Here is a 25000-nt window from a genome sequence, read left to right on the forward strand (position 1 = left end):
CGCATGGTCACAAGCTACCCACGATGCACTGTTCCCTCCAAGTACATGCAGAGATACAGCGAGGCGTCCTGTCTGACACATCTAATATATCACTCGGAGTCGCCTTCGTGAGAAGAGACAATGTCTCCGTTCCACTCCGAGCAGCTCAGTACGTTATCTTCCTCTTCCTCCTTCCTGGGGTTAAGGGTATAGCTGTTACTGGGACATCTTCTCGGTAGACTAACATCCAGAACTCTCAACCAAGCGATCCGTTCTTTGATGTTGTCACACCTTGAGTACCGTCCAGCTCTTTGGTCGTACGCAGCGAAGAAAGATCTAAAAAAAAAAAAATACTCCAACTCAAAACAAGGCCGGCAGATTAGCTCGCCATTGTCCAATGCGTACACGTCTCTCATGGCTTATTAACGGGAATGATTTCCGTTTTACAGTTTATTCCCATCAATTCCCGCCAATTCCCGCAGGAGGTTTGTGAATATTCCCTAATTTTGCAACCCTAGTCGGACCCCGGGGAGACGACTGACGTCACGGTGGCAGCTAACGGGGACACGGATAAACAATAAACAAAGAAAGCTTCCTGTTTGAGCGGCGTCACCAGCCTGTCCTGAGGGAGCGGTAGAGAACAGGTTCACCCGGTCACCTGCTGCCGTCAGAGTCATGCGCCACAGTCATCGTTAGAACAACAAGTCATTAGAACAAGTCATAATAACAAAGTTGGAGTGGAGCGAGGCTACGGCGTCTGTCTACACTGTTCCATTAGAGACCCGACTCTCCTTCCGCCTGGGCTGCTACCTGACAGGACTGATGCATTGTGGGTAGGGACGCCCCCACAATGAGCCGTATCGATCCCTGGCCGAGTCGTACCAAAGGAATGTTTTTTTTTTTTTTTTTATTGGTACCCAATGCCTCTCACTCAGCATCAGGGGTTGGGTTGGGGGTCCCTCTGACATACTAGCGTCATGTCCAGGGGGTGGACTTGTACATCAAGCTGCCTCACGCTAAGGAATCAGAAGATGGGCTCCTAGCCTATGGGTCACTAGGCTCAAGAACCATTGGTTCTCAAGGCTACTTACGTACTTACATACTTACGTACTTACGTACTTACTTACTTACTTACATTAGGGTTAGCCCAACCCAGAAGAACATTTCAGGAGCAGCAGGATGTTTTAATATCATGGACTCGTCAGGCCAAGCCAACCCGTCTCACAGGGCTCTCACACAGAGCATGTCTGTCCACTGAGTATCTGAACTCGGTTTGAGGATTTTCTCATTGATTAAACTGAGACTTGCTTTTCTCTGATTGGCTGTAGGTCTACCCAATTGCGTCCGGAGGCCTTTTGGCCTGTGACTGTTGAGCCTTGGAAATCGCAAAACAACAGAGAATTTCCATACCCTTCGTATTTTTACGAATTGGGTCTGACGAAGCCAGGCTAATAATTAATAACCATCTGACCTATATATATATATATATATATCAGTGATTTTTTTTTTTTTTTTTTTAAAGAATTTTTACAGCTCACTTTTCTGGCCCCTGGGTGATACTGTTTTTTTCTTCCCTCTGGAATATGTAGGGGTGGGTCGTATGCCCACCTCCCTTGTTCTCTGTAAAGCGCATTGTGTTGCCTCTGTGTATGAAATGGCTCCACAAACTCCAGCCATACAGGCAGTGTGATCCAGGACTTGGGCCTCCCAGGTGTTCCTGTGTGGTCGTAGCTGAGGTGACGCTCGGTGAGGTCAGATCTGATATCACAGTCATGCGGAACGTCGAGTAAGAAGCAGGAACAGTGGATTTGATTTATAGCCTACTTGCTATTCTCATTGAGTCTCAAAGAGGTGTTCCGGGATGTTGACGTTATCTGTAGGGATGGGACATTTGAAAACACTCAGTGAAACACCACACACACACACACACACACACACACACAGACAGACAGACAGACAGAACACACACACAGACAGACACACACACACACACACACACACACACACACACACACACACACACACACACACACACGGCTGGTTGTCTTACACTTGGGACTGATTGTCTTAAATTAATCACTCAAGCCTGTTTTTGCTGAGAAGGATTTTTTTTCCATTCTACTATAGATCCATTTTGAATAACCCGACTGAAGCAGCCATCTAGTATCTGAAAGTGCAGAGTCAAGTCAGCAGCTCCTATAAGTGAACCAAATGCACATCCTCCTCCATCTACCTGCTTAGAACAACCGCTCTCTATCGTCTCACCACTATGGCCCCTTTCTGCCATGACACCCAGATACTTTCCTGGCACTCTCTGAGAACCCGCCCTTCACAATAAAAGTCCAGATGGGAAGATGAGACAAACAGGGATGAGTCACCACCTTCCCTCATCACAGTTTATGAACCGAGCCAAAAAAAAAAAAAAACGCTCCCTCATCCTCCGACCCTCCCAAGTGACATCACACTCTCGGCCACCTGTGATTGGTCCGAGTGATCCCTAAGCCGAACAAGCCTGAAGGGGACCCCAAGAGTCACCGCCCCGTCTCTCTGTTATGGATCCCCTTCAAGATCCTCGAGCGTCTCATCTACGTCCACGTCGGACCAACCATCGACCCGCTGCTCCCACAGGAGCAGGCCGGGTTCCGACGCGGGAGATCGACCAAAGATCAAGTCACTCTGATGACTCAAGACGTCGATGACAGCTTTTCGGCTAAAAAGAAGGGCAGAGCCGTCTTTATAGACCTGACGGCTGCCTACCACACCGTATGGCACCGCGGCCTCACCTGCAAGCTGCTCCGCCTGCTGCCGGACAGGCACATGGTCAGCATGATCACGGAGCTTGTCTGAAACCGCAGCTTTACCCTCACCACCGGTAGCGTACGAGAAGCAGGTTGTGACGCCTTAAGAACGGCGTCCCCGAGGGACCTGTCCTGGGCCCCCCTCCTTTATAACATCTACACCTACGACCTGCCGAACACAGTCTCCAGGAAGTACGCCTACGGAGACGACCTTGCGCTGGTGTACTCAGCTGGAGACTGGCAGGCCGTGGAGGAGACCCTGAGCCAGGACATGCAGACACTAGCGCCATACCTCCGGAAATGGAGATTGAAGCTCAGCGAGGCAAAGACGGTGTCGGCGGCTTTCAACCTTAACAACAAGGAAGCCTAACATGAGCTCTGAGTGCACTAGGGTTGCACGGTATACCGGTACCAGTATAGTACCACGGTACTAGAGTTTTGAAAACGGTACTATACCAGCATTTAAAAACAAACGGTACTTTTATATATTTTTTCTATGCAGACAAATTGGTAAATTGGAGCCTGTCTCTTTAAGCACGGCGAGCTCAGCGAGTGTGACGTAGTTGCAGAGGCAGAGCCGCCTCCCCCTCCCACTCGCATGCGGAGGAGGAGAGACAGAAAGGAGAAGTCGCGTATTACACAGACAGAGCGGGTTGAAAAGACAATACAGAGAGATGGCAACTGAAGAAAAGCCCGTACTCTTGGAGAAAATGGGGGCCCGAAGTACGGTATGGAAGTATTTCGGGTTCAAACCCAACGATAAGGGCGAGCCACTGAACCCAGATGCACCGCAGTGCAAGCGCTGCTACAAAGTGTGCCTCGCTAAAGGAGGCAACACTTCGAACTTATCGAAACATTTGAAGGACAACCACGCGGACTTGTTCCGCGACTTCAATAAAGAAAGACAGGTGATAACTTTGTTCACCAGTTCACTGCACTGTCATGTCAATGAAAGAAGTACAGAGCCTCTCCCAGCCCCGTAGTAAACCTAATGCAGCCTACATACAGAGTTAAAACATGTCCATGGTTAATCAATGCAATTTAAAAAAAAATACAAAAATTCTTAAAATATTTAAATAAATTCCACAGACTAGAATATAACTTTAATATATTTTTATGTATTTTAATATTATTTAATGTTTCATATATATTATAAAGCATTAAGGCAATTAATTATATGAAACAATTATTATTATATTGAAACACACTTTTGTAAAACATTCCATTAGCCTACAATATCTAATCCTATCCTACAGGACTGTCTCAGAAAATTAGAATATTGTGATAAAGTTCTTTATTTTCTGTAATGCAATTTAAAAAAAACAAAAATGTCATATATTCTGGATTCATTACAAATCAACTGAAATATTGCAAGCCTTTTATTATTTTAATATTGCTGATTATAGCTTACAGTTTAAGATTAAGATTCCCAGAATATTCTAATTTTCTGAGATAGGATATTTGAGTTTTCTTAAGCTGTAAGCCATGATCAGCAATATTAAAATAATAAAAGGCTTGCAATATTTCAGTTGATTTGTAATGAATCCAGAATGTATGACATTTTTGTTTTTTAATATCCCATGCCAATTATTTATTTTATTCATCGTTGTTATTATTCCCAAAGTCTGGTTTAAAATAAAGGAAAATGTTGACATTTGAGAGTGTTCCACCTTTTTACAAAAAGTATCGAAAAGTATCGAAAAGTATCGAAATACATATTGGTATCGGTATCGAAACAGAAATTTGGTATCGTGACAACCCTAGAGTGCACATCGATGGAACACTCCTGCCATGCTACGCCCAACCAACCTCACGTTCCACCAACACCTCGAGTCACTGCGCAAGAAGTTAACAGCTCGTGTGGCGTTGTTGAGGCGTCTGGTCCGATCAGGCTGGGGCGCCGGCGCAAAAACATTGCGTATGGCAACCCTAGCCCTGGTCTACTCGACCAGTGAGTACTGCGCATCACCGCGGCGCTCACACCCGCCTCATCGATCGTAAAATTGCGGCCATGCAAGGTGCTAGCCTGCTCATTGGGAGCAATTCGGGGTTCAGCGTCTTGCCCGAGGACACTTCGACATGTGGACAGGAGGAGCCGGGATTCGAACCGCCGACCCTGCGGTCATTTGACGACCCGCTCTACCTCCTGAGCCACAGCCGCCCCCAGTCTCCCTCGTCCCTTTCACGCTAACCACGTTGTAGGCTAACTCCGTCTTGAACCATACTTGAACCACACCACCACGCTGTCGGCTTGAACCATAACTGCGCTGCTCCGTTTCTTCCCTCGCCGTCGTGTCCAGTGCAGTTAAGCGCTGGTAGTGAAACCAGGCGAGGAACGTACGGTGTAGTTCAGCTCGGACACGTGAGAAGAACCCACAAGGTTGGGAGGAGCCGGCCCGATAGTTCAAAGGGCCCAAAAACATGTTCCAAGTGTTCTCTTGGCTGTTCTCTTTGTGTGTACTCTAACAAACGGTTCTACGGTGGCGAGGCGTGCTTTGTTTTAACGTCACCGTAATCTTCTCCATACTCGTTTGAGACTAAAGGCCGCGAGAAAGAATTGTAGCTAACTTTGATCCATCGATACGCAGCGCCGTCGACATAGAGAATCATTATTAGCACACTTTGAGGGTAATGTCAGTCAAACTTTGACTTCTGAATGAATTGCAAACTGAAGAATCACTTCTCTAAACCATACTGGGAGAAGGTTTCAGGTCTATAGCGGATGCCTTATTGCACACGTGAGGTTTGAGCCAGGGGCTGGAGCCAAGGCGAGGGCCAGGTTGGATTTATGGCCCATCTAAAGGTGTGAATTTATACACAGATGACCTTCTTCTGCACCGCCTGGCTTTATGTGTGCTCGCTGAGGAAATACTCATTACCACCGGGGCATGCTGGAGATGCATGCTCCCAAAGCACACACACACTCTCTCTTTCTCTTTCTCTCTCTCTCTCTCTCTCTCTCTCTCACACACACACACACACACAATAAAGGCCACACGAGGTATACAGACCTCCACAATTGCACATTGCCATTTCACACCATAACTTCTAAGCCAGTAACCGAGTATCTTTGCGTATGCCGTCTTCTACTGCATTGTGAATACTACTACAAATCAACCCCTTCTAGTCCTATTACTACACTGTGACTATTACTAGAAATCAAATCGCTCTACAACTACAGTGAATACTACTATCATTTCAATCCCAACTCAAGTCCAACTCAATACCCACTTCCGTCACATGATATTACAGTGAGTGCATTGTCTACAGGACTAAAGTAGCTAAAGATTCAACTGTACTGCCATTGGCCCATCCCCAGATTACAGTTCAGTCTTGCTCTTAACCTGCTCCAAATCCATGTGATTCCCCAACCAAGCCAAACCGATGTCTTGGACATTCTTTGGGGGATTTGGAAAACTACTAAGGTTACGTGTGTTTCCACACATGGCATGTGGCGAGGGGTCAGGGGTCAGGGTTAGGTTCCTGTTTAACACCAGCATCGCGAGATGTCATCATGTGCTGTGTCCATCTCTAAGGCCACTTACAGGGTCATAACGGCCTTTATTCACAACTAAACATTGACCAAGGTTTTCCCCTGTAACAAGCGAGAAGTTTGAGTTGAGAAATGAGTTACAGAATTGCTTTTATTACAAAACATGCTGCGACACTAATTTAGGGCGGAGCGGCGTCTCATCACGGGACCCACACGACCACACAGTCCACTCACCCGTACGGTGCACACACACACACACACACGCGAAACACGCAACTTACCGCTATAACGTTCACGAAGGTGGTCTTCCCCGAATACTGCAAACCGACCAGTGTTAATTCCATCTCCTCTTTCCAAAACAGCGCTTTAAACCAGTCCAAAAGCTTGTTAAACAAGGCAATCATCTTGACTGAGAGCACAAGATCAGCTGACCGACTTCACCGCCGCGGCTCACGGATGGGAGGAATGTGCAGATAGCTGTCTGTCTCTTGCAATTTATGCAAACGTTGCTGTCCGTATCACTCCAGGGAGATGTCAGCCGTTTTTTTAACGTCTTTCTTAATATTGTCTCGCTGTCCGTCTGAAACTGCTACGTCTCGCCCTTCCTCATTGGGTGGGGTTACGATGTAGGATCCATGCAGCTGGTCGGAACAATGCGCGGACAGGGGCGCAGCTTTTCACGGCGGCTTGATGGTGTTCATTAGCGCACCACTGCGACATCTGCTGGTGCCTAGACGGTACTGCATCGGTCGTTGCCATGGATGTATTAATGGTGCGTTCGTTTGTGGTCGGATGTGGGAAGTCGCAAGTGGCAAAATACCTACTTCCGACCCATTAGAGCTATATACCATTATATCACAGTTACCTAGTTATATCTATATACCATTATATCACAGTTACCTAGTTATATCTATATACCATTATATCACAGTTACCTAGTTATATCTAGTGCATTCGAGCAACTGGGGGCTGAGAAACATATCCGAATTTGCGACGAGGAAGTGCGAGTTCATGCGGTGTTTTATTTAATCATTCCTAGCAAGTCGCAATTTGCCACCTCCCAGTTATAAACGAACCACCATAATAGAACGGTCGTTGCTCGCAAAAGTGCGCCCCCTGCTGGCGCATACCGGGAAAATATAGCATTTTGCTGTTTATCACGGCAGATTCGTCAAGATTATTCACTCCCACGATAAATACAAAAGGTGAACCTGAAATATGAGAAGAAACAAGGGCTTGTTTATAAACACGAAATCGATGGGAAAATGTTGTTTGTGATATTGATATAGTACTAAGCTGATCGTGGGTTCGAATCTGCTTTTGCACAAACGTGAAGCTGGGATGGGGAAGTGAAGTGTCATCGGTAGCGTTGGCTTTAACAACAAGCAAGTGGGAAAGGTTGCTTGGTTAGAACAACGCTGGCAAAATGAGCAAGACGGCAAGTATTCCGTAAACAGTGAGTGTACTGTACACTTCAGTAAGTACACGATCACGTATACTAATCAGTCTAATCCACATCCATGGTCTAATCAGATAAGCTACAGCTAGTAGCTACTATAGCACTAGCTTGCTGAACACCTGTGCCAGCTGATCTGTTGGCGAGCCAAGATACCCACAGTCTGAATTGTATATCAGCCTATCTTTAATAGCTGTTAGCTGAACTAATTAATTTAATTTTGTTAGATAGCTTGCAATCCAAGACATGGTTTGCTATTATGGTAACTTGCCACAGTATGTAACGGTAGTCACCCTGTGTTTCTGAAAATGCAATGTTATTTTTGTGCTCTCTCTCTCTCTCTCTCTGTCCAACTTTCAACAGGGGACGCAGAATGTTGTTTGACTCTGCCGCACCTCGATCCTCCTGCTGTCGTAAAACGCGAGACTCTGTTCCCCTGAAAGGACGAAGCTACTGCATTGACTAACCAGAACCTTCCATAAAGCAGAGGACATAACGTATAGCCATGGGCACGACACTGAGCGAGCCGTGCATCTATGACAAACTGTCCGAGAGCATCGAGATCCTGCGCCAGTCGGGCTACCGATACGGCATGTCGGAAAGGGAGATCGAGAAGTTTATCAAGCAAGTTCTGGAGACGAACGAGCCCAGGAGAGATCCGCCCCAGTTCCCCATCCTACGAGCCACGATCAAGGTAAGAACGAGCCCAGGAGGGACCCGCCCCAGTTCCCCATCCTACGAGCCACGATCAAGGTAAGAACGAGCCCAGGAGAGATCCGCCCCAGTTCCCCATCCTACGAGCCACGATCAAGGTAAGAACGAGCCCAGGAGAGATCCGCCCCAGTTCCCCATCCTACGAGCCACGATCAAGGTAAGAACGAGCCCAGGAGAGATCCGCCCCAGTTCCCCATCCTACGAGCCACGATCAAGGTAAGACCGACGCCTGCGAGAGCAGAAGTCAGGCTAGGGAAATCACCTCGATCAAAACAGCGTGCTGTTCTTGAGACAAAATGAACAGAATATCCAACACCGTTGGATTATTATATTGCATTCACGATATGGCCTTTTGACATGGACTTATGTTGAGTAAATGGGTGCTGTACACTATATCAGAAGTGGGTCGCGCACATCCCAAAATAATTAATAAGCCAGGCGCTGGACTAAAAAAGCATATGTACCAAAGAAAGTAAGAGTCCGCACACTGTAGCTCCCATTAAGATTATTTATGGACAAAAAATATATAGAAGTGACGTTTCGAACGACAACGCTCTTCCTCAGACAACTGAATAAACATAGCCACATGTTTCATACTATATCAAACATTAAACTCAGCATATCATCATGTGTTCATGTCACGTCTCTCCTTAGTTCGTGGTGTTGGTGGGCTTCCTCCTGGTGGTGGTCTTGGCCTTCACGTATCCCCAGAGCCCCCCCCAGCTGGGGATGGTCAGCGTCGGGGGACACAACAACTGGTCGTCCCCTCTGAGCCACATCCGCCTGCTCTCCCTCCCCATCGCCAAGAAGTACAACCTGCAAGGTACGAAGAAGCGCTACACCCAGCACTGTCTGCACAGGGGCAGCTGGTCCAACGACCGCAGGGTCGGCGGTTCGAATCCCGGCTCCTCCTGTCCACATGTCGGAAGTTTCCTTGGGCAAGACGGTGAACGAGCAGGCTAGCACATTGCATGGCGGCTGCCGCCATTGGCGTGTGAATGTATAAGTGCCATTTAGAGTAGGTATCCCAGATAGCAAGCGGATCTGGGCCATATACAGGCCAGATCTGGCCCTTGTGGCTTAGTTCCGGCCCATATATGGCCCAGAATTATTACACATCCGCTTGCTATCTACTGGGTACACTCAGACAAAGGAAAGAAGCAGAAGAAGAAGTAGCTCCACTGGTATGCACAGTGTGTAGGTTGCAACATTGCGACAGGTAGCCTATACTGTTGCTTAAGTCCACTTCATATTTTGGGGACAGTTCCGTTCACATTAGGTAACAGAGGACAGCTCAGGACAGATCGTGCGAGGGGTATAGGCTGTTTACGTCCAGCTTGACCTCACTGAAGCAAACAGAAACATTCTCTCTTTGTGCATTGAACGCATAACCATTGAACTGTATAATCTCCTTAGAAACCAGTGCACAGCGAGCGAACCCGTCGACCCCGCCACACTCACGACGCACGCCGTCATCATGTAGTCGTTGAATGAAACCGGTCATCTTCTCGACGATCAAGTGGCCGGTAAAATCGGTTAAAGTTCGAAAAAGTTCGGAAAAAAAACAAATATCTTTTTTAAAAAGAAGTTCGAACCTAAATTTGAGAGTTGGAATATTGTAATATTAATTGTATTATTTATCAAAAATTATGCAGCGATTTACATTAATAACAGAACATTTATACGCTACAATTTATTTACGGGCAATAATCCAATAATCCAGACCCAGCACCTTATCGAAAGTTGAAAGTTAACACCTCAGCGAGGGGTAACAGTGTTCACAGTACAATATTACAGTCAAGGGTTATTTTATTAGGCTATTATATTCATGAAAAATCTTTCTTCTTCTTTTTTCATATAAATTTGAATATTGTTCGAATTCTACTAAATTAATTTGAATATATTCGAACTCAATTTCATGGCACTTTTGACAGCCCTAATAGGTGGACATCATTGGATTCCTCTCGGCCTACAGAATCTAGGTTGCCTTGTTTTGAGCGGTTTCGAGTCGGATTACTCACGGTTGGAAAACATATATGACCTAGCAATACTCTATCTTTGATCTATCCAACATGATTGAACGGCCTAAATTAGAGTTACCTGCTCTGTGTTGTGAATATAAGATTTGCATGTTTGCCTCTAGGCCCTTTCAAGGGAACCAATGGAACTTTCGGTCACTAGGGCAACGACTTCTTGGTCCAAGTAAACTGCACTGTAAACTCCGGTGTTATTGTTTTGAACATGGACATTCCCTGAAACGGTCAATAAGGGTTACCGTTAACAGATCAGACGGTTCCTGCAAATGTGAAATGTCTGACCGCTCGTACCTTTACCGAGTGCGGTGCGGTGTAATATATGAGACTTACCTATTGTATGTGTAGTGTACTATGTAATATTAATATTACAGTAATATTGTTTCATTTGCCTGTGCCTTACGCGTATCATATTAGTGTCGACGTAGACTGAGCTGTGTGTGTGTGTCTCTATCTATCTGTTTATCTATCTATCTATCCATCTACCTACAGTATCTATCTATCTACAGTGTCTATCTATCTGTCTGTATCCATCTATCCATCTATCCATCTATCCATTTATCCATCTACCCATCTATCTATCTATCTATCTATCTATCTATCCATCTATCTACAGTGTCTTTCTATCTGTCTGTCTGTCTGTATCCATCTATCCATCTATCCATCTATCTATCTATCTATCTATCTATCTATCTATCTATCTATCTATCTATCTATCTATCTATCTATCCATCTACCTACAGTATCTATCTATCTACAGTGTCTGTATCTATCTATCTATCTGTCTGTGTCTGTCTGTATCTATCTATCTATCTATCTATCTCTATATCTATCTCTATCTCTATCTCTATCTCTATCTATCTATCTATCTATCTAATATATCTATCTAATCAATCTGATCTATCTACCTACTTCCCTCCCCCCATGCAGGGTTCCATGAGTGGTGGAGTGCGGGAGCTCTGAGGCAGGGTCTGGTCAACTGCTCCGGCTGCGCTGAGGTCTCCTCTGTGCTGGAGGTGCCAGAGACGCTCCGGGAGTCCGCGGCTCTGCGCAGGGGCCCCCAGCCAGTACTACTGAAGGTACACAACAATAACGACAACAACAACGACAACAGTCTAAAAGAACTGAAGCGTAGAGGAGCTGTGTGCTTATATTGAGGTTGAATCGCAGCATTCATACTGAACGCATGTGGGACTCAACCCTAACAACATGTAGACTCAACCTTGAAAACCGGCTCCAATCTGGAAAATTATACAGAATGTTTTATTCTCCGAAGAGATCACCTACAGGGGGCGCAAATGTGCAGGTCGACTTCCAACTCTTTTGCTGTTGTGTGTGTGCGTGTGTGAGTGCCTGCCTGTGTGTGTTTGTGTGCGCGTGTGCGTGCCTGTGTGTGTGTGTGTGTGCATGTGTGTGTGCGTGTGCGTGCCTGTGTGTGTGTGTGTGTGTGCGTGTGTTCACGCAGGGCGGGGAGTCTCTGTGCGTTCAGAGGCAGCAGCTGGAGGAGCTCTACTCGTCCCACTCCGGCTCCATGTCCATCCTCCTGGAGGACGACAGCCTGCTGTCCCACGAGGACGCCTTCCCCCAGGGCCCCGCCAACTTCACCCTGCTCTGGTACTGCCACTGCGCCAGGGGAAGCACAGCAAATCGCGCTAGATCGAATACTTACGTTTTGCGGCTAGGTGTAGCTAGCTTTGCGGTATTTTATGGGTACATCGACCGGTCAGCCGGTAGATTACAGGGTTGTCCGTGTGTGTCATTCACTCGTTTTCTTCTGTCCCATCAGGAGGTTTACCTCAGGGGCCAGGGAAAAGGTGTTGAGGTGGCTCTTCCCCAAGGCGGAGCTTTGCCCCCTGCTGGACAGCGCTGGAACTACACTGCAGCGCTGCTTGGTCACTCACAGTGCCAACTCTCAGAGCAGGGTGAGTTTGTGTGTGTGCGTGCGCCAGGGACGCACACATTGAAGAAAAAGTCAGTGCAAAACAACAGGTCCTCGATAAAAAAGCACTACTGAGGAGAGATGGAATGCTCGCTGTGTAGTAGCTCCTACGGCAAATGTGTTTAATAGGGCCCATTATACAACGGGTAGTTCCGATCTCGCAGTCTGATTGGTTAAGAGCCGTTGTATAATCACGATACACCACAGGCAAAGCCTCTTTACCGTTCTATGTGAAATATTACTGCGCCAATTATCGCTGCCTGTAAAAACGTTAGTTCCATTGCGGAACGGTCTGTTGGTTACATTATAGTTTCTCCTCAAGAAAAATGTAAACATTCAATGTCAATTTTGAGTTATTCTATCCGTCCTGTAGCCTACCACTCTGGTTTATCATCACCACTTTTGCAACTCGCAGTTGCAGAGCAAAGATAGGCTACACTTCGTTCATGGCTAGCTAGGTTGGTCAGGATTATTAGTTTTGGTTGCTAGGGCTCATTGTTCGTCGTTTTGAAACTCCATAGCAATGTGATTTTAGGAACTACCTTTCTTGGCGGAGTTCACAAAAATCAATATTAAGACACTAACATAGTAGGTATTTATCACATAAATGTTTATCGATGATGTAACTGTTGTATAAAAACAATAACTCACTTGAGGGTTATGCTATATGGCCAATATACCACGGGTTCTGGTCGATTGTGACCGCAGGTATATTGGCCATATACTACAACCTCTCATGAGTTATTGCTTCAACGTTTTGGCCAGAGTGGCCTTCATCAGGTACAATAAAAAAAAAAAACGTCAGGGGGGTGGGGCGGTAGTGCTGAACATTTCTGATCGGCTGAGGAGGCGGCCTGCTGGCAAAGTTTTATTTCAACAGCGCCATGTTTAAATTCACCGCACGAAAAGAGCTTCGGTGTTTAGCGAGCATGTTGATTTTCCGAACGGAATAAATCCCACACATAAACACGACAATGCTTTCCTAGTTCCATCTTGTTGTAACTAAAACATCTGCTGGAAAAAAAATACATTTCCTATTGACAAAAATCCAAGTAGGAGTTATTTTCTCTCTCTTGCTGCCTCGATATAACAGGCTATCAGCAGGCAGACGAAGAGCTTCTACTTTGCTGTCTGAACGCCATCTACAGTATGCTATTCAAAAAAGCCATAACATGTGTCGTGTGTGTGTGTGTGTGTGTGTGTGTGTGTGTGTGTGTGTGTGTGTGTGTGTGTGTGTGTGTGTGTGTGTGTGTGTGTGTGTGTGTGTGTGTGTGTGTGTGTGTGTGTGTGTGTGTGTGTGTGTGTGTGTTCGTTCCAGGGTGTTCGAGTGCTAGGCTGGCTGGTCGTAGGGGAGGGCCTGCCCACGGTCCGAGTGCTCCCCGTGCACCGCTGTCAGAAACACTGCAGCTCCTTCAACCTGTGGCTGGGACCTGGAGACATGGGTGAGGACACGGCACTCCTATGATGCTTTTTTAGCCTCTCTTACTCTGAAATGTAATTTAATGTAATGTATTGCTTTATAAATGTTCTTAGCCGGTAGACAAACATACTCCAGGAGCTTGCTCGATCGCCTTGTTGAGAGGGGTCAGGGAAGAATTTTTACAGCTCACTTATCTGGCCCCTGGGTGATAACTGTTTTTTTTGCTTCCCTCTGGAATATGTAGAGGTGGGTCGTATGCCCACCTCCCTTGTTCTCTGTAAAGCGCATTGTGTTGCCTCTGGGTATGAAATGCGCTATATAAATAAAGCTTTGATTGATTGATTGATTGACACAACACACTTCTCCATAGTAATTCCCTCTAGAACTGTTACAAACATCCAGATACTGTATATTTGTGTATTTGATTCAGCACTGTGTATTCTACTTGGTTTAGCTTGGTCGACTTTCTACAACGTGCCCTTTTAACCTCCTAGTGTACGCAGACCCGCGCTACTGGCAGATGGAGCTGTTCCCCGGAAGAGGCCAGAACATCGTCTGTGACGGTTCCACGTTCTGAAGGAGAGGAACACCGTCAACAACAGAGAGACAGGAGGAGGAAGAGGGGGAGCTGGGACTGGACAGCCGGGACTAATACTCCAATAAATCCCTCCTTCCTTCCCCAGTACAAACCTCTCTGATTGGCTCAGAGTCACTTCCTTCCTGGTTGCAGCCTGATGTGATTGGGAGCTCTTGCAAATCCGGTCCTGCACACTCACTTCGGACACGAGAGAGAAGACGGCACTCCTAACCCCTGTATCTGTCTCATCTTGCTGGTATTCTTAAAAGGCTCTTTACAGAACCCTATTGCCTATGGATAAAATACTCTAGTCTGTCCCTCCATAGCCCAGACAACTCTTTTCTCCCCATCGTTAGCACCTACCCCACTCTGGCCGAATACCAGACTCATCGTTAGCACCTACCCCACTCTGGCCGAATACCAGACTCATCGTTAGCACCTACCACACTCTGGCCGAATACCAGACTCATCGTTAGCACCTACCCCACTCTGGCCGAATACCAGACTCATCGCTAGCACCTACCCACTCTGGATGAATACCAGACTCATCGTTAGCACCTACCCCACTCTGGCCGAATACCAGACCCATCGTTAGCACCTACCCCACTCTGGATGAATACCAGACTCATCGCTAGCACCTACCCCACTCTGGCCGAATACCAGACTCATCGTTAGCACCTACCCCACTCTGGCCGAATACCAGACTCATCGCTAGCACCTACCCCACTCTGGATGAATACCAGACTCATCGTTAGCACCTACCCCACTCTGGATGAATACCAGACTCATCGTTAGCACCTACCCCACTCTGGCCGAATACCAGACTCATCGCTAGCACCTACCCCACTCTGGATGAATACCAGACTCATCGTTAGCACCTACCCCACTCTGGCCGAATACCAGACTCATCGCTAGCACCTACCCCACTCTGGCCTAATACCAAACTCATTATCAGTAGCACCTACCCCACTCGGACCTAATACCAATTCATCATCACTAGCACCTATAACACTGACCTTCATTGATTTAGATATTTGGAATATATCTCTCTCACACACACACACACACTCACTCACTCACTCACTCACTCACTCACTCACTCACTCACTCACTCAGTCAAGACTGGAACATGTCTTGGTGGGGAAAGGTTTCCCACTCTGATGTCTACTAACCTCGTAGCTAAGATGATGTGTGTGTCCAAAGAAAAGACCAGGAAATGCACAAAGTACTTTCTCCGGTAATCGGTCAGAATGTTCAATATTTTCTCAGTTATATTTTGGGCGGTGTTTGAATCGTACAGCCATAACATAATTGATGGGACATTTTCTGTGACACAGTCCTCTAAGCTCTTCAGTGGGTGATGTCTGTTGAACAGTTTAATCAATGTGACAAAGATAATGGTTGTTATTGTCAGTTTTAGGTTGATCTCACAAGTAAAGCAGTTTGTATGTATTTTTGGCTGTGTAAGTGCCATAAGTTCAACATGCCTTTTAATGTTCCTGTGATTCACTTATATTTGGCTTTTTTGCCTGTCGTCCAATCACCTGTGAAAGCACTTTATTAGCTGGCACTTGTTGATGATGTCACACGGTATTTGATAATGTCACACACTGTCAATCCTAAAGCAGCTTTGACTTCACTGATGTCAAACTGAGTACAGGGTAAGATCACTGGTTTTAGGCTATTTCATACAGAGAGCAACTTTGAACCATAGTTGAACACATGGCTCTCCCAAAAATGATCAACTTTATTGATCTGGACGCTCTATTTGAGTACCTTTCCATCGTGAGACACAGGCCTACCGAATTGTGCAATAAAAATGTTTGTTTTCCAAAATCAAGTGCAATGAAGCAAACCTGTGGAATAGTTTGATTTTAATGTACTACACTGTCGGGCGCAGAATGTGTGCATCATGTTTCTAAATAAATGTTTTCTGCTCTATTGATCATGTTCTTTATTGCTCATTTAGTAGCCTAGAATAGACCAAGTAAATTATGAAATTATGATTCAGTGATGCATATTCTACATTAATTTAATTTTTATCCCTCTATACTAACTAAAACAGATGTCGGCTATCATTTCTTCTCTGGTAGCCTAGTATAGACATGATGTCAGCTTAGCAGAGCTGAACCCAGGTCAGTCTCTGGCGTCAAAATAATGGGTTCATGGATTTTCCTAAGTGAGTAGTGAAGTATTCTGCTTCCCGGGCGGTGCTGCCGAGCTGCATGGCGGTCTGGTGGGGTGAGTATCCATCCCAGGGAGAGATGGGATAGGAAAATGGGGGATTGAGGCAGGGGGAATGCTAAAGGGACACTGAATTTCAGGAATTATTTTGGTTTAGACGTTGATAATCCACTTTAAGAAAACGCTTTGTTAGGGAACGACAAACGTTGCTGCCGACGGACTAATGCGCTTGCGTTGCCAAATGGCTGAATCGAGCTCAAAATGAGTTATGAAGTGGGCGAGGCCTCAGTCTCGCAGTTGATTTAGCTAGCAAGCTAGCATTAGCATAGCTACCTAGCATTAGCATAGCTACCTAGCATTAGCTACCTAGCATTAGCTACCTAGCATTAGCTACCTAGCATTAGCTAGACATAGCTACCTAGCATTAGCTACCTAGCATTAGCTACCTAGCATTAGCTACCTAGCATTAGCTACCTAGCATTAGCTACCTAGCATTAGCTAGACATAGCTACCTAGCATTAGCTAGACATAGCTACCTAGCATTAGCTAGACATAGCTACCTAGCATTAGCTAGACATAGCTACCTAGCATTAGCTAGACATAGCTACCTAGCATTAGCTAGACATAGCTACCTAGCATTAGCTAGACATAGCTACCTAGCATTAGCTAGACATAGCTACCTAGCATTAGCTAGACTTAGCTACCTAGCATTAGATAGACATAGCTAGCTAGCATTAGCTAGACATAGCTACCTAGCATTAGCTAGACTTAGCTACCTAGCATTAGATAGACATAGCTAGCTAGCATTAGCTAGACTTAGCTACCTAGCATTAGTTAGACATAGCTACCTAGCATTAGCTAGACATAGCTACCTAGCATTAGCCAGACATAGCTAGCTAGCATTAGATAGCTAGTGCTTGCTAGTTCACTCACTCACTCAATTGCTAGATGGCTAAACATAGACGTAACTATTTTAGCACCATCAAACATAACTACCCGAAATGTATTGAAGCCTTATTCACAAGTCAATATATTATTTACAATGTATTATTTACAATATTATCCCCCCGAGTTATGTCTAGCTAGCTAGCTAACGTCAGCCTACTGTCACTAGCTTGGAGCTAGCTCAAATTTCAAGTGACAGGCCAACTGTTACAGTGTTCGCCATTTTTGCCCCATAACATTCCCATAATGTTGGTCAACTTAAACACATGAATGTAACCTCCAATCATCCAAGTATACTTTCACTGTCCTAGACTCCTGAAGCTCAAATTCCCTCTAATGTGATGTCAACTAAAGAAATAGTAATGATCAGTGCAGCAGCAGACCTGTGCTGTGCCTCTCTCTGTAAGCATGCTCACTGAATCTGCTGGAGATCTGTGCTATGCCTCTCTGTAAGCATGCTCACTGAATCTGCTGGAGATCTGTGCTATGCCTCTCTCTGTAAGCATGCTCACTGAATCTGCTGGAGATCTGTGCTATGCCTCTGTAAGCATACTCACTGAATCTGCTGGAGATCTGTGCTATGCCTCTCTCTGTAAGCATGCTCACTGAATCTGCTGGAGATCTGTGCTGTGCCTCTCTCTGTAAGCATGCTCACTGAATCTGCTGGAGATCTGTGCTATGCCTCTCTCTGTAAGCATGCTCACTGAATCTGCTGGAGATCTGTGCTAGGCCTCTCTCTGTAAGCATGCTCACTGAATCTGCTGGAGATCTGTGCTGTGCCTCTCTCTGTAAGCATGCTCACTGAATCTGCTGGAGATCTGTGCTATGCCTCTCTCTGTAAGCATACTCACTGAATCTGCTGGAGATGGCTTTGCAACATTAAGTGGAGCCAAGTTGGTTATGTGAACAAGGGCACAGTAAACATGTTGTCCCCCACCTATAATGCATGCTCCTTTAAAGCAATGATGGATTGAAAATGTGGAATTTCTATTTGAATAAATATTGTAGGCTACACTAACCTATGCGCATCATAACATGTAAAACCAGGATTAAACAAGCCAAGAAGCTGTTAACATCTGGGTTTGAAAAGTCGAAGTGTCCCCGAGTAGAACATACTGTACTTTTACTGATACACATAGCATAGTTTCAGTGTTCAAACAAGTCCATGCATCTGTATGGTCAAAAGTCCTATAGACTACACACATATCTAGTGCTACTAAAGTCACATCATGTGTATCAATGATTGACCAAAGTAAGCTCTCTATAAACCACAGTAGAGTGAATAAGAGTACAATAACGTCTCCATCTAGTGGGCAAACAAGACCGTGCACCCGTATGGTTAAACGTTGTAGCTGAAGGAGAGAGTGCGGCTGATGGAGACGGCCTAGCACTCGAAGGCTTGTTTGTAGAGGTGCGTCTTTAGCTGCCCTTTAAAACTGTCCACAGACGCAGCAGCTCTCAGATCCTGTGGGAGTGCGTTCCACAGTCTAGGAGCCACAGCCCCAAAAGTCCAATCCCCCTTCGTCTTTAGCCGCGTCCGAGGCACTGTCAGGAGCCCCTGGTCAGACGATCTCAAGGTCCGGTTATCTACATGAAAGAAAGAAGACCGGTATTTACCTGCATTGAGGCCATCCTTATTATTTTTTTCCCATCATTACAGCGAGTGAGTGGGGAATTGTGGGAAGTGGGGTTCTTAAAACGCAGTGCCGATTTGATCACGACCAGAGAGGCCGCCAAAGTGCCGAGATACCTCATGTAGCTTTAAAGTCCCTGCCCTTCGGTTGTTGCCGGGTGGGGGACAATTAACGAGATGATATTTCCTTTCTATCATCTACATTTATGAGGATTGGGTACCCAGTCATAAAGACTTTAAAGATTGAGTTGAGCCTATTGGCTTACTTTTCATGATATTTCTGTCCACATGGATGTGTGTGTGTGTGTGTGTGTAGTTGAGCAGGATGGAGAGTCTGGGACTTCAGGCGGTATCCCTCAGTGATGGCTCCACTGCCTACATCGAACAGGCCATTAAAGGTGAGGGACAAACACACCGTCACACACACACATTCTGCTCACATATCTCACACACACACACTGTCCTCAGATATCACACACACACACTCTGCTAACATATTACACACACATTCTGCTCACATATTACACACACACTCTTCTAACATATCACACACACACTCTGCTCACATATTACACACGCACACACACACCCTGCTAACATATTACAAATACACACTGTTCACGTATTTCTCGCACACACACACAAGGTAAGGCAAGTTTATTTGTATACCACATTTCAGCAACAAGGCATTTCAAAGTGCTTTACATGAGACATTAAAAGCATCAAGACAAAGTGCAACACATAAAAGGTCACATAAAACGAAATGCAATTGCCCAAAGCCAACTTCTCTCTCTTTCTTAGATGGTAACCTAGTCGAGGGCGACACCGTGCAGTTGGAGGACGGCACCACGGCCTACATCCAGCAAGTCACAGTCCAGCAGAAAGGTCTTCTCACCCCCTCCTCCTCCTGTTCACCATGAACCCCGCGTCACCCCGATAAAACCATCTCATTATGCGCTTTTACGCCTGCGGTATACTTGCTGTTTAACAACGCGTACGTGCGCACGAGCGCATATTTTGCGGCGCGTTAATTTCCGAGGACCTGTGCAGCCAACGCTCCCGAGGACGCAGGAAACACGCGCTAGCCGTGCAGGAGACGCATGGTAGACGCGTACGTGTAGTTAAAAGCAAGTATAGCTTAAGTAAGTATAGCTACAGGCTAACAGTCCTAAAGGAACTATCCTGCTCCTATAGGCTAACAGTGGGGGTTATCCTGCTCCTATTGGTTAACAGTGAGGGTTATCCTGCTCCTATAGGCTAACAGTGGGGGTTATCCTGCTCCTATAGGCTAACAGTGGGGGTTATCCTGCTCCTATAGGCTAACAGTGAGGGTTATCCTGCTCCTATAGGCTAACAGTGAGGGTTATCCTGCTCCTATAGGCTAACAGTCCTACAGTAATCCTGCTCCTATAGGCTAACAGTGGGGGTTATCCTGCTCCTATAGGCTAACAGTGGGGGTTATCCTGCTCCTATAGGCTAACAGTGGGGGTTATCCTGCTCCTATAGGCTAACAGTGAGGGTTATCCTGCTCCTATTGGCTAACGGTGTGTTCTCCCCTCAGAGCCCCTCCCTTTTGAGGATGGCCAGGCGGTACAGCTGGAAGATGGCACCACTGCTTACATCCACCACACGCCCAAAGGTACATCATCCTTACATCATCCTTACACCATCCTTACACCATCCTTACATCATCCTTCCGTCACTGGGGCGGAGCTAACAAACGACAACAAAGTCCTGGATTTTCTTACCGCTCGTACCCGCCGGACCGGAGACATCTCAGGAGGTTGATCGCAGGGTGGGTCCCTAACCCTCTGACTAACCTTTGACCCCCCACCCGTGCAGACGGCTACGACCCCAGCGCTGTGGAGGTGGTTCAGCTGGAGGACGGCAGCACGGCCTACATCCACCACCCCTCGGTCCTGCCGGGCGGGGCGGCGGGAGGCGGCATCCTGACCCTGCAGCCAGGGGGCGCTCTGGAGGAGCTGAGCGCAGACGACGCCGTAGAGACGGACGCCATGGCTACGCTGGGGAACTACTCCATCAAGGTCTGGCGACAGCTTGGTCAGCTTGCTAGGCACCTTCTCTTTCTCTCTCTCTCTCTCTCTCTCTCTCTCTCTCTCTCTCTCTCTCTCTCTCTCTCTCTCTCTCTCTCTCTCTCTCTCTCCTCTCCCTGTTCTCCCCGTTCCCCTGTCTTTCTCCTTGTTCTCTCTGTTCTGTTTCACTTGAAGATATTCAAAATTCCATGTTTTGTTTACTTCCTATCTACAGTAGCAAAGGTAACACAGTCGAGGGGACTGACTGCGTCAAAGTTGAACCTCGCTGTTACAAACCTCCCCCCCCTCTTTCCCCCCCCCCCCCCCCCCCCCCGTTTCCCTCCAGTTGATGGGGTCCGAGGTGGAGGTGAACGAGGCTATGAGCGTCACCAATGGGCTCCAGGATCATACCACTGTACAGGTAAAGCATGGGGGGGTCATACTGCTGTACAGGTAAAATGGGTGGATCGTACCACTGTACATGGGAAGGAGGTGGGGTTATACCACTGTACAGGTAAAAAGAGGGGGGGGGTCATACCAATGTAGAGGTGATTGGGGGTGTAAACACAATGAAGTCCCTTTGAGACTCCCTAAACCTGTATTGAGCATGAGCATGTGACGGCCGTCCATTTACTGTAATATTTCCAGTAAATGGCAGCAGCGTGAACTCTTTGTAGGTGGTGTTTGAAGGCAAGAGCTGGGGCTCGTCCAGAGGCCAGCAGATCGCTGAGAAGACCTTCCGCTGTGACTACGAAGGCTGTGGACGCCTGTACACCACCGCACACCACCTCAAGGTACACACACACACGCGCACACACACACACACACACACACACACACTACCACATAACACACCACCTCAAGGTACACACACACACACACACACACACTACCACACAACACACCAGATCAAGGTACACACACACGCACACACACACACACACACACACACACACACACACACTACCACACAACACACCAGATCAAGGTACACACACACGCACACACACACACACACACACACTACCACATAACACACCACCTCAAGGTACACACACATGCACACCCAAACACACACACCACCACACAACACACCAGATCAAGGCACACACACACACACATACACAATAACACACAACACAACACCTCAAGGTACACACAAGCTACGTTACATCGAACAGGTTCTGTATTTATACCCTTGTCTGCTGTAGTTAGTCACTATTTCTGAACTGAATTGACCCACTACTGTAACGTTTAGCTTGTAGCATCCAAGTTTGTACTTGTATCTATGTCAAGCTAACCAGCCAGAATAGACTTAAAAGATCGGCTTTTGCGATCGGCCTATTTGGCGCCGATTTCAATCGGTGGCTGATCGATCAGAGCATCCTTCCAACCTTCCAAAGGTCCCTGTCCCTCCTTCCAAAGGTCCCGGTCCCTCCTTCCAAAGGTCCCGGTCCCTCCTTCCAAAGGTCCCTGTCCCTCCTTCCAAAGGTCCCGGTCCCTCCTTCCAAAGGTCCCTGTCCCTCCTTCCAAAGGTCCCTGTCCCTCCTTCCAAAGGTCCCTGTCCCTCCTTCCAAAGGTCCCTGTCCCTCCTTCCAAAGGTCCCTGTCCCTCCTTCCAAAGGTCCCTGTCCCTCCTTCCAAAGGTCCCTGTCCCTCCTTCCAAAGGTCCCTGTCCCTCCTTCCAAATGTCCCTGTCCCTCCTTCCAACTTCCCAAAGTCAAAATTGTCTAGTTTAACTATACTTGTGAGGACATTTATCTAAACAAGTACACAATACCTCACAACCCACCACCTCACGGTACACACACAAACACACACACACACACAATTCCCCAGAGGGAGCACACCACCTCAAGGCACACACACACACACACACACAATACCTCACAACAGCCCACTCAAAGGTATCACACACACACACACACACACACACACACACACACACACACACACACACCGTTTCAGCCGGGTCACTGACTCACTCATCTGTGAGGCTCCGTGATTGTGAGTGTGTGCGGGCAGCAACGTTGCGTGAACGTGGTCTGGATGTCCGGTCAGGTCCACGAGCGCGCTCACACTGGCGTGCGGCCGTACAGGTGCGACCTGGCGTCCTGCGGGAAGGCCTTCGCCACGGGCTACGGGCTCAAGTCCCACCTGCGCACGCACACGGGCGAGAAGCCCTACAAGTGTCCCGAGGACATGTGCTTCAAGGCCTTCAAGACCTCGGGGGACCTGCAGAAACACGTGCGCACACACACAGGTAGCGCGCGCGCACACACACACACACACACACACACACACACAATGGGTAGGATACACCCACAAGCACTAATACAGTCTACTACAATCAGTACATGCATTAAGGATACACATAATTCAACACACACACACATGCATGTACTCACTCATGGTACAGTATGAGCCATACACAAAGGGGACTATAATCTCTCTCTCTCTCTCTCTCTCTCTCCCTCCCGCCCTCTCTCTCCCCTTTCTTTCTCTCTCTCTCTCTCTCTCTCTCCCTCCCGCCCTCTCTCTCCCCTTTCTTTCTCTCTCTCTCTCTCTCTCTCTCCCTCCCGCCCTCTCTCTCCCCTTTCTTTCTCTCTCTCTCTCTCTCTCTCTCTCCCTCCCGCCCTCTCTCTCCCCTTTCTTTCTCTCTCTCTCTCTCTCTCCCATCCCCTTTTCTCTCCTTTCCCGCTCTCTTTCTCTCTCCCTCCCTCTCCCGCTCTCCCTCTCTCTCTCCCCATTCTCTTTCTCTCACCCTCTCTCTCTCCCTCCCCCTCTCTCTCTCCCCTTTCTCTCCCTCCCCCCCTCTCTCTCTCTCTCTTCCTCCCCCTCTCTCTCCCTCCCGCCCTCTCTCTCCCCTTTCTTTCTCTCTCTCTCTCTCTCTCCATCCCCTTTTCTCTCCTTTCCCGCTCTCTTTCTCTCTCCCTCCCTCTCCCGCTCTCCCTCTCTCTCTCCCCATTCTCTTTCTCTCACCCTCTCTCTCTCCCTCCCCCTCTCTCTCTCCCCTTTCTCTCCCTCCCCCTCTCTCTCTCTCTCTTCCTCCCCCTCTCTCTCCCTCCCGCCCTCTCTCTCCCCTTTCTTTCTCTCTCTCTTTCTCTCTCCCTCCCTCTCCCGCTCTCCCTCTCTCTCTCCCAAATCTCTCTCTCACCCTCTCTCTCTCCCTCCCCCCTCTCTCTCTCTCCTTTCTCTCCCTCCCTCCCTCCCTCTCTCTCTCTCTCTTCCTCCCCCTCTCTCCCTCCCGCCCTCTCTCTCTCCCCTTTCTTTCTCTCTCTCTCTCTCTCTCTCTCTCTCTCTCTCTCTGTGTCTCTCTCTCTCTCTCTCTCTCTCTCTCTCCCTCTCTCTCTCCCTCCCTCTCTCTCTCTCCCTCTCTCTCTCTCTCTCCCTCTCTCTCTCTCTCTCTCTCTCTCTCTCCCTCTCTATCTCTCTCTCTCTCTCTCCCTCTCTCTCTCTCTCTCTCTCTCTCTGTGTCTCTCTCTCTCTCTCTCTCTCTCTCTCTCTGTGTCTCTCTCCCCCAGGTGAAAAGCCCTTCAAGTGTCCGTTCGATGGCTGCGGCCGTTCCTTCACCACGTCCAACATCAGGAAGGTCCACATCCGGACGCACACGGGCGAGAGACCCTACCTGTGTCCAGAGCCCAGCTGCAGACGAGGCTTCGCCAGCGCCACCAACTACAAGAACCACATGAGGATCCACACAGGTGCACACACACACACACACACACACACACACACACACACACACACACACACACACTGTAGATACAAGAACCACATGAGGATCCACACAGGTA

The 25000-nt window shown here is 47.4% G+C and overlaps 3 protein-coding genes across 5 annotated transcripts in view; 2 read left to right on the forward strand and 1 right to left on the reverse strand.

Moving 5' to 3' along the window:
• The window catches only part of arl8a (ADP-ribosylation factor-like 8A), a gene marked incomplete at both ends in the record, with an annotated part of 14410 nt that extends 7736 nt beyond the window's left edge, over positions 1–6674 (reverse strand). The window contains one exon of the mRNA XM_084446351.1: positions 6552–6674. Coding sequence (XP_084302477.1) covers positions 6552–6674 — 123 coding nt within the window. The remainder of the gene's footprint in view (positions 1–6551) is intronic.
• Positions 6675–7613: 939 nt separating this feature from the next.
• cUnh6orf89 (chromosome Un C6orf89 homolog) lies at positions 7614–15297 on the forward strand. Of its 2 annotated transcripts, none has more exons than XM_084445629.1 (8): positions 7614–7747; positions 8090–8420; positions 9095–9263; positions 11404–11552; positions 11939–12087; positions 12260–12395; positions 13731–13854; positions 14327–15297. In XM_084445629.1, exons 2-8 carry the CDS (start codon positions 8232–8234, stop codon positions 14407–14409), a joined length of 999 nt encoding a protein of 332 aa, XP_084301755.1. In that variant the 5' UTR covers positions 7614–7747; positions 8090–8231; the 3' UTR covers positions 14410–15297. The 2 variants fall into 2 exon arrangements, with proteins under 2 accessions (XP_084301755.1, XP_084301756.1); XM_084445630.1 differs by having other exon boundaries at positions 7669–7726.
• A 1344-nt stretch (positions 15298–16641) lies between these two features.
• The window catches only part of znf76 (zinc finger protein 76), a 14535-nt gene continuing 6176 nt past the window's right edge, over positions 16642–25000 (forward strand). Inside the window, exons 1-9 of one of the 2 annotated variants that reach the window (XM_084445934.1) lie at positions 16642–16650; positions 19488–19569; positions 19973–20056; positions 20733–20810; positions 21014–21216; positions 21551–21625; positions 21882–21998; positions 23265–23466; positions 24728–24907. In XM_084445934.1, coding sequence (XP_084302060.1) covers positions 19497–19569; positions 19973–20056; positions 20733–20810; positions 21014–21216; positions 21551–21625; positions 21882–21998; positions 23265–23466; positions 24728–24907 — 1012 coding nt within the window. In that variant the 5' untranslated portion in view covers positions 16642–16650; positions 19488–19496. Of the gene's footprint in view, positions 16651–19033; positions 19148–19487; positions 19570–19972; positions 20057–20732; positions 20811–21013; positions 21217–21550; positions 21626–21881; positions 21999–23264; positions 23467–24727; positions 24908–25000 lie in introns of those variants that run through there. The other variant, XM_084445933.1, reaches the window with a different exon arrangement.

Source organism: Borostomias antarcticus (assembly GCF_949987555.1).
Source record: "Borostomias antarcticus genome assembly, chromosome: 11".
Taxonomy (NCBI): domain Eukaryota; kingdom Metazoa; phylum Chordata; class Actinopteri; order Stomiiformes; family Stomiidae; genus Borostomias; species Borostomias antarcticus.

Bases quoted from the DNA above. Each gene is read 5' to 3' on its own strand.
- cUnh6orf89 (XM_084445629.1), top strand. From the start codon at position 8,232: ATGGGCACGACACTGAGCGAGCCGTGCATCTATGACAAACTGTCCGAG. The intron at 8,421-9,094 runs GTAAGAACGAGC...GTCTCTCCTTAG, and splicing joins TCCTACGAGCCACGATCAAG to TTCGTGGTGTTGGTGGGCTT. The intron at 9,264-11,403 runs GTACGAAGAAGC...CCCCCCATGCAG, and splicing joins CAAGAAGTACAACCTGCAAG to GGTTCCATGAGTGGTGGAGT.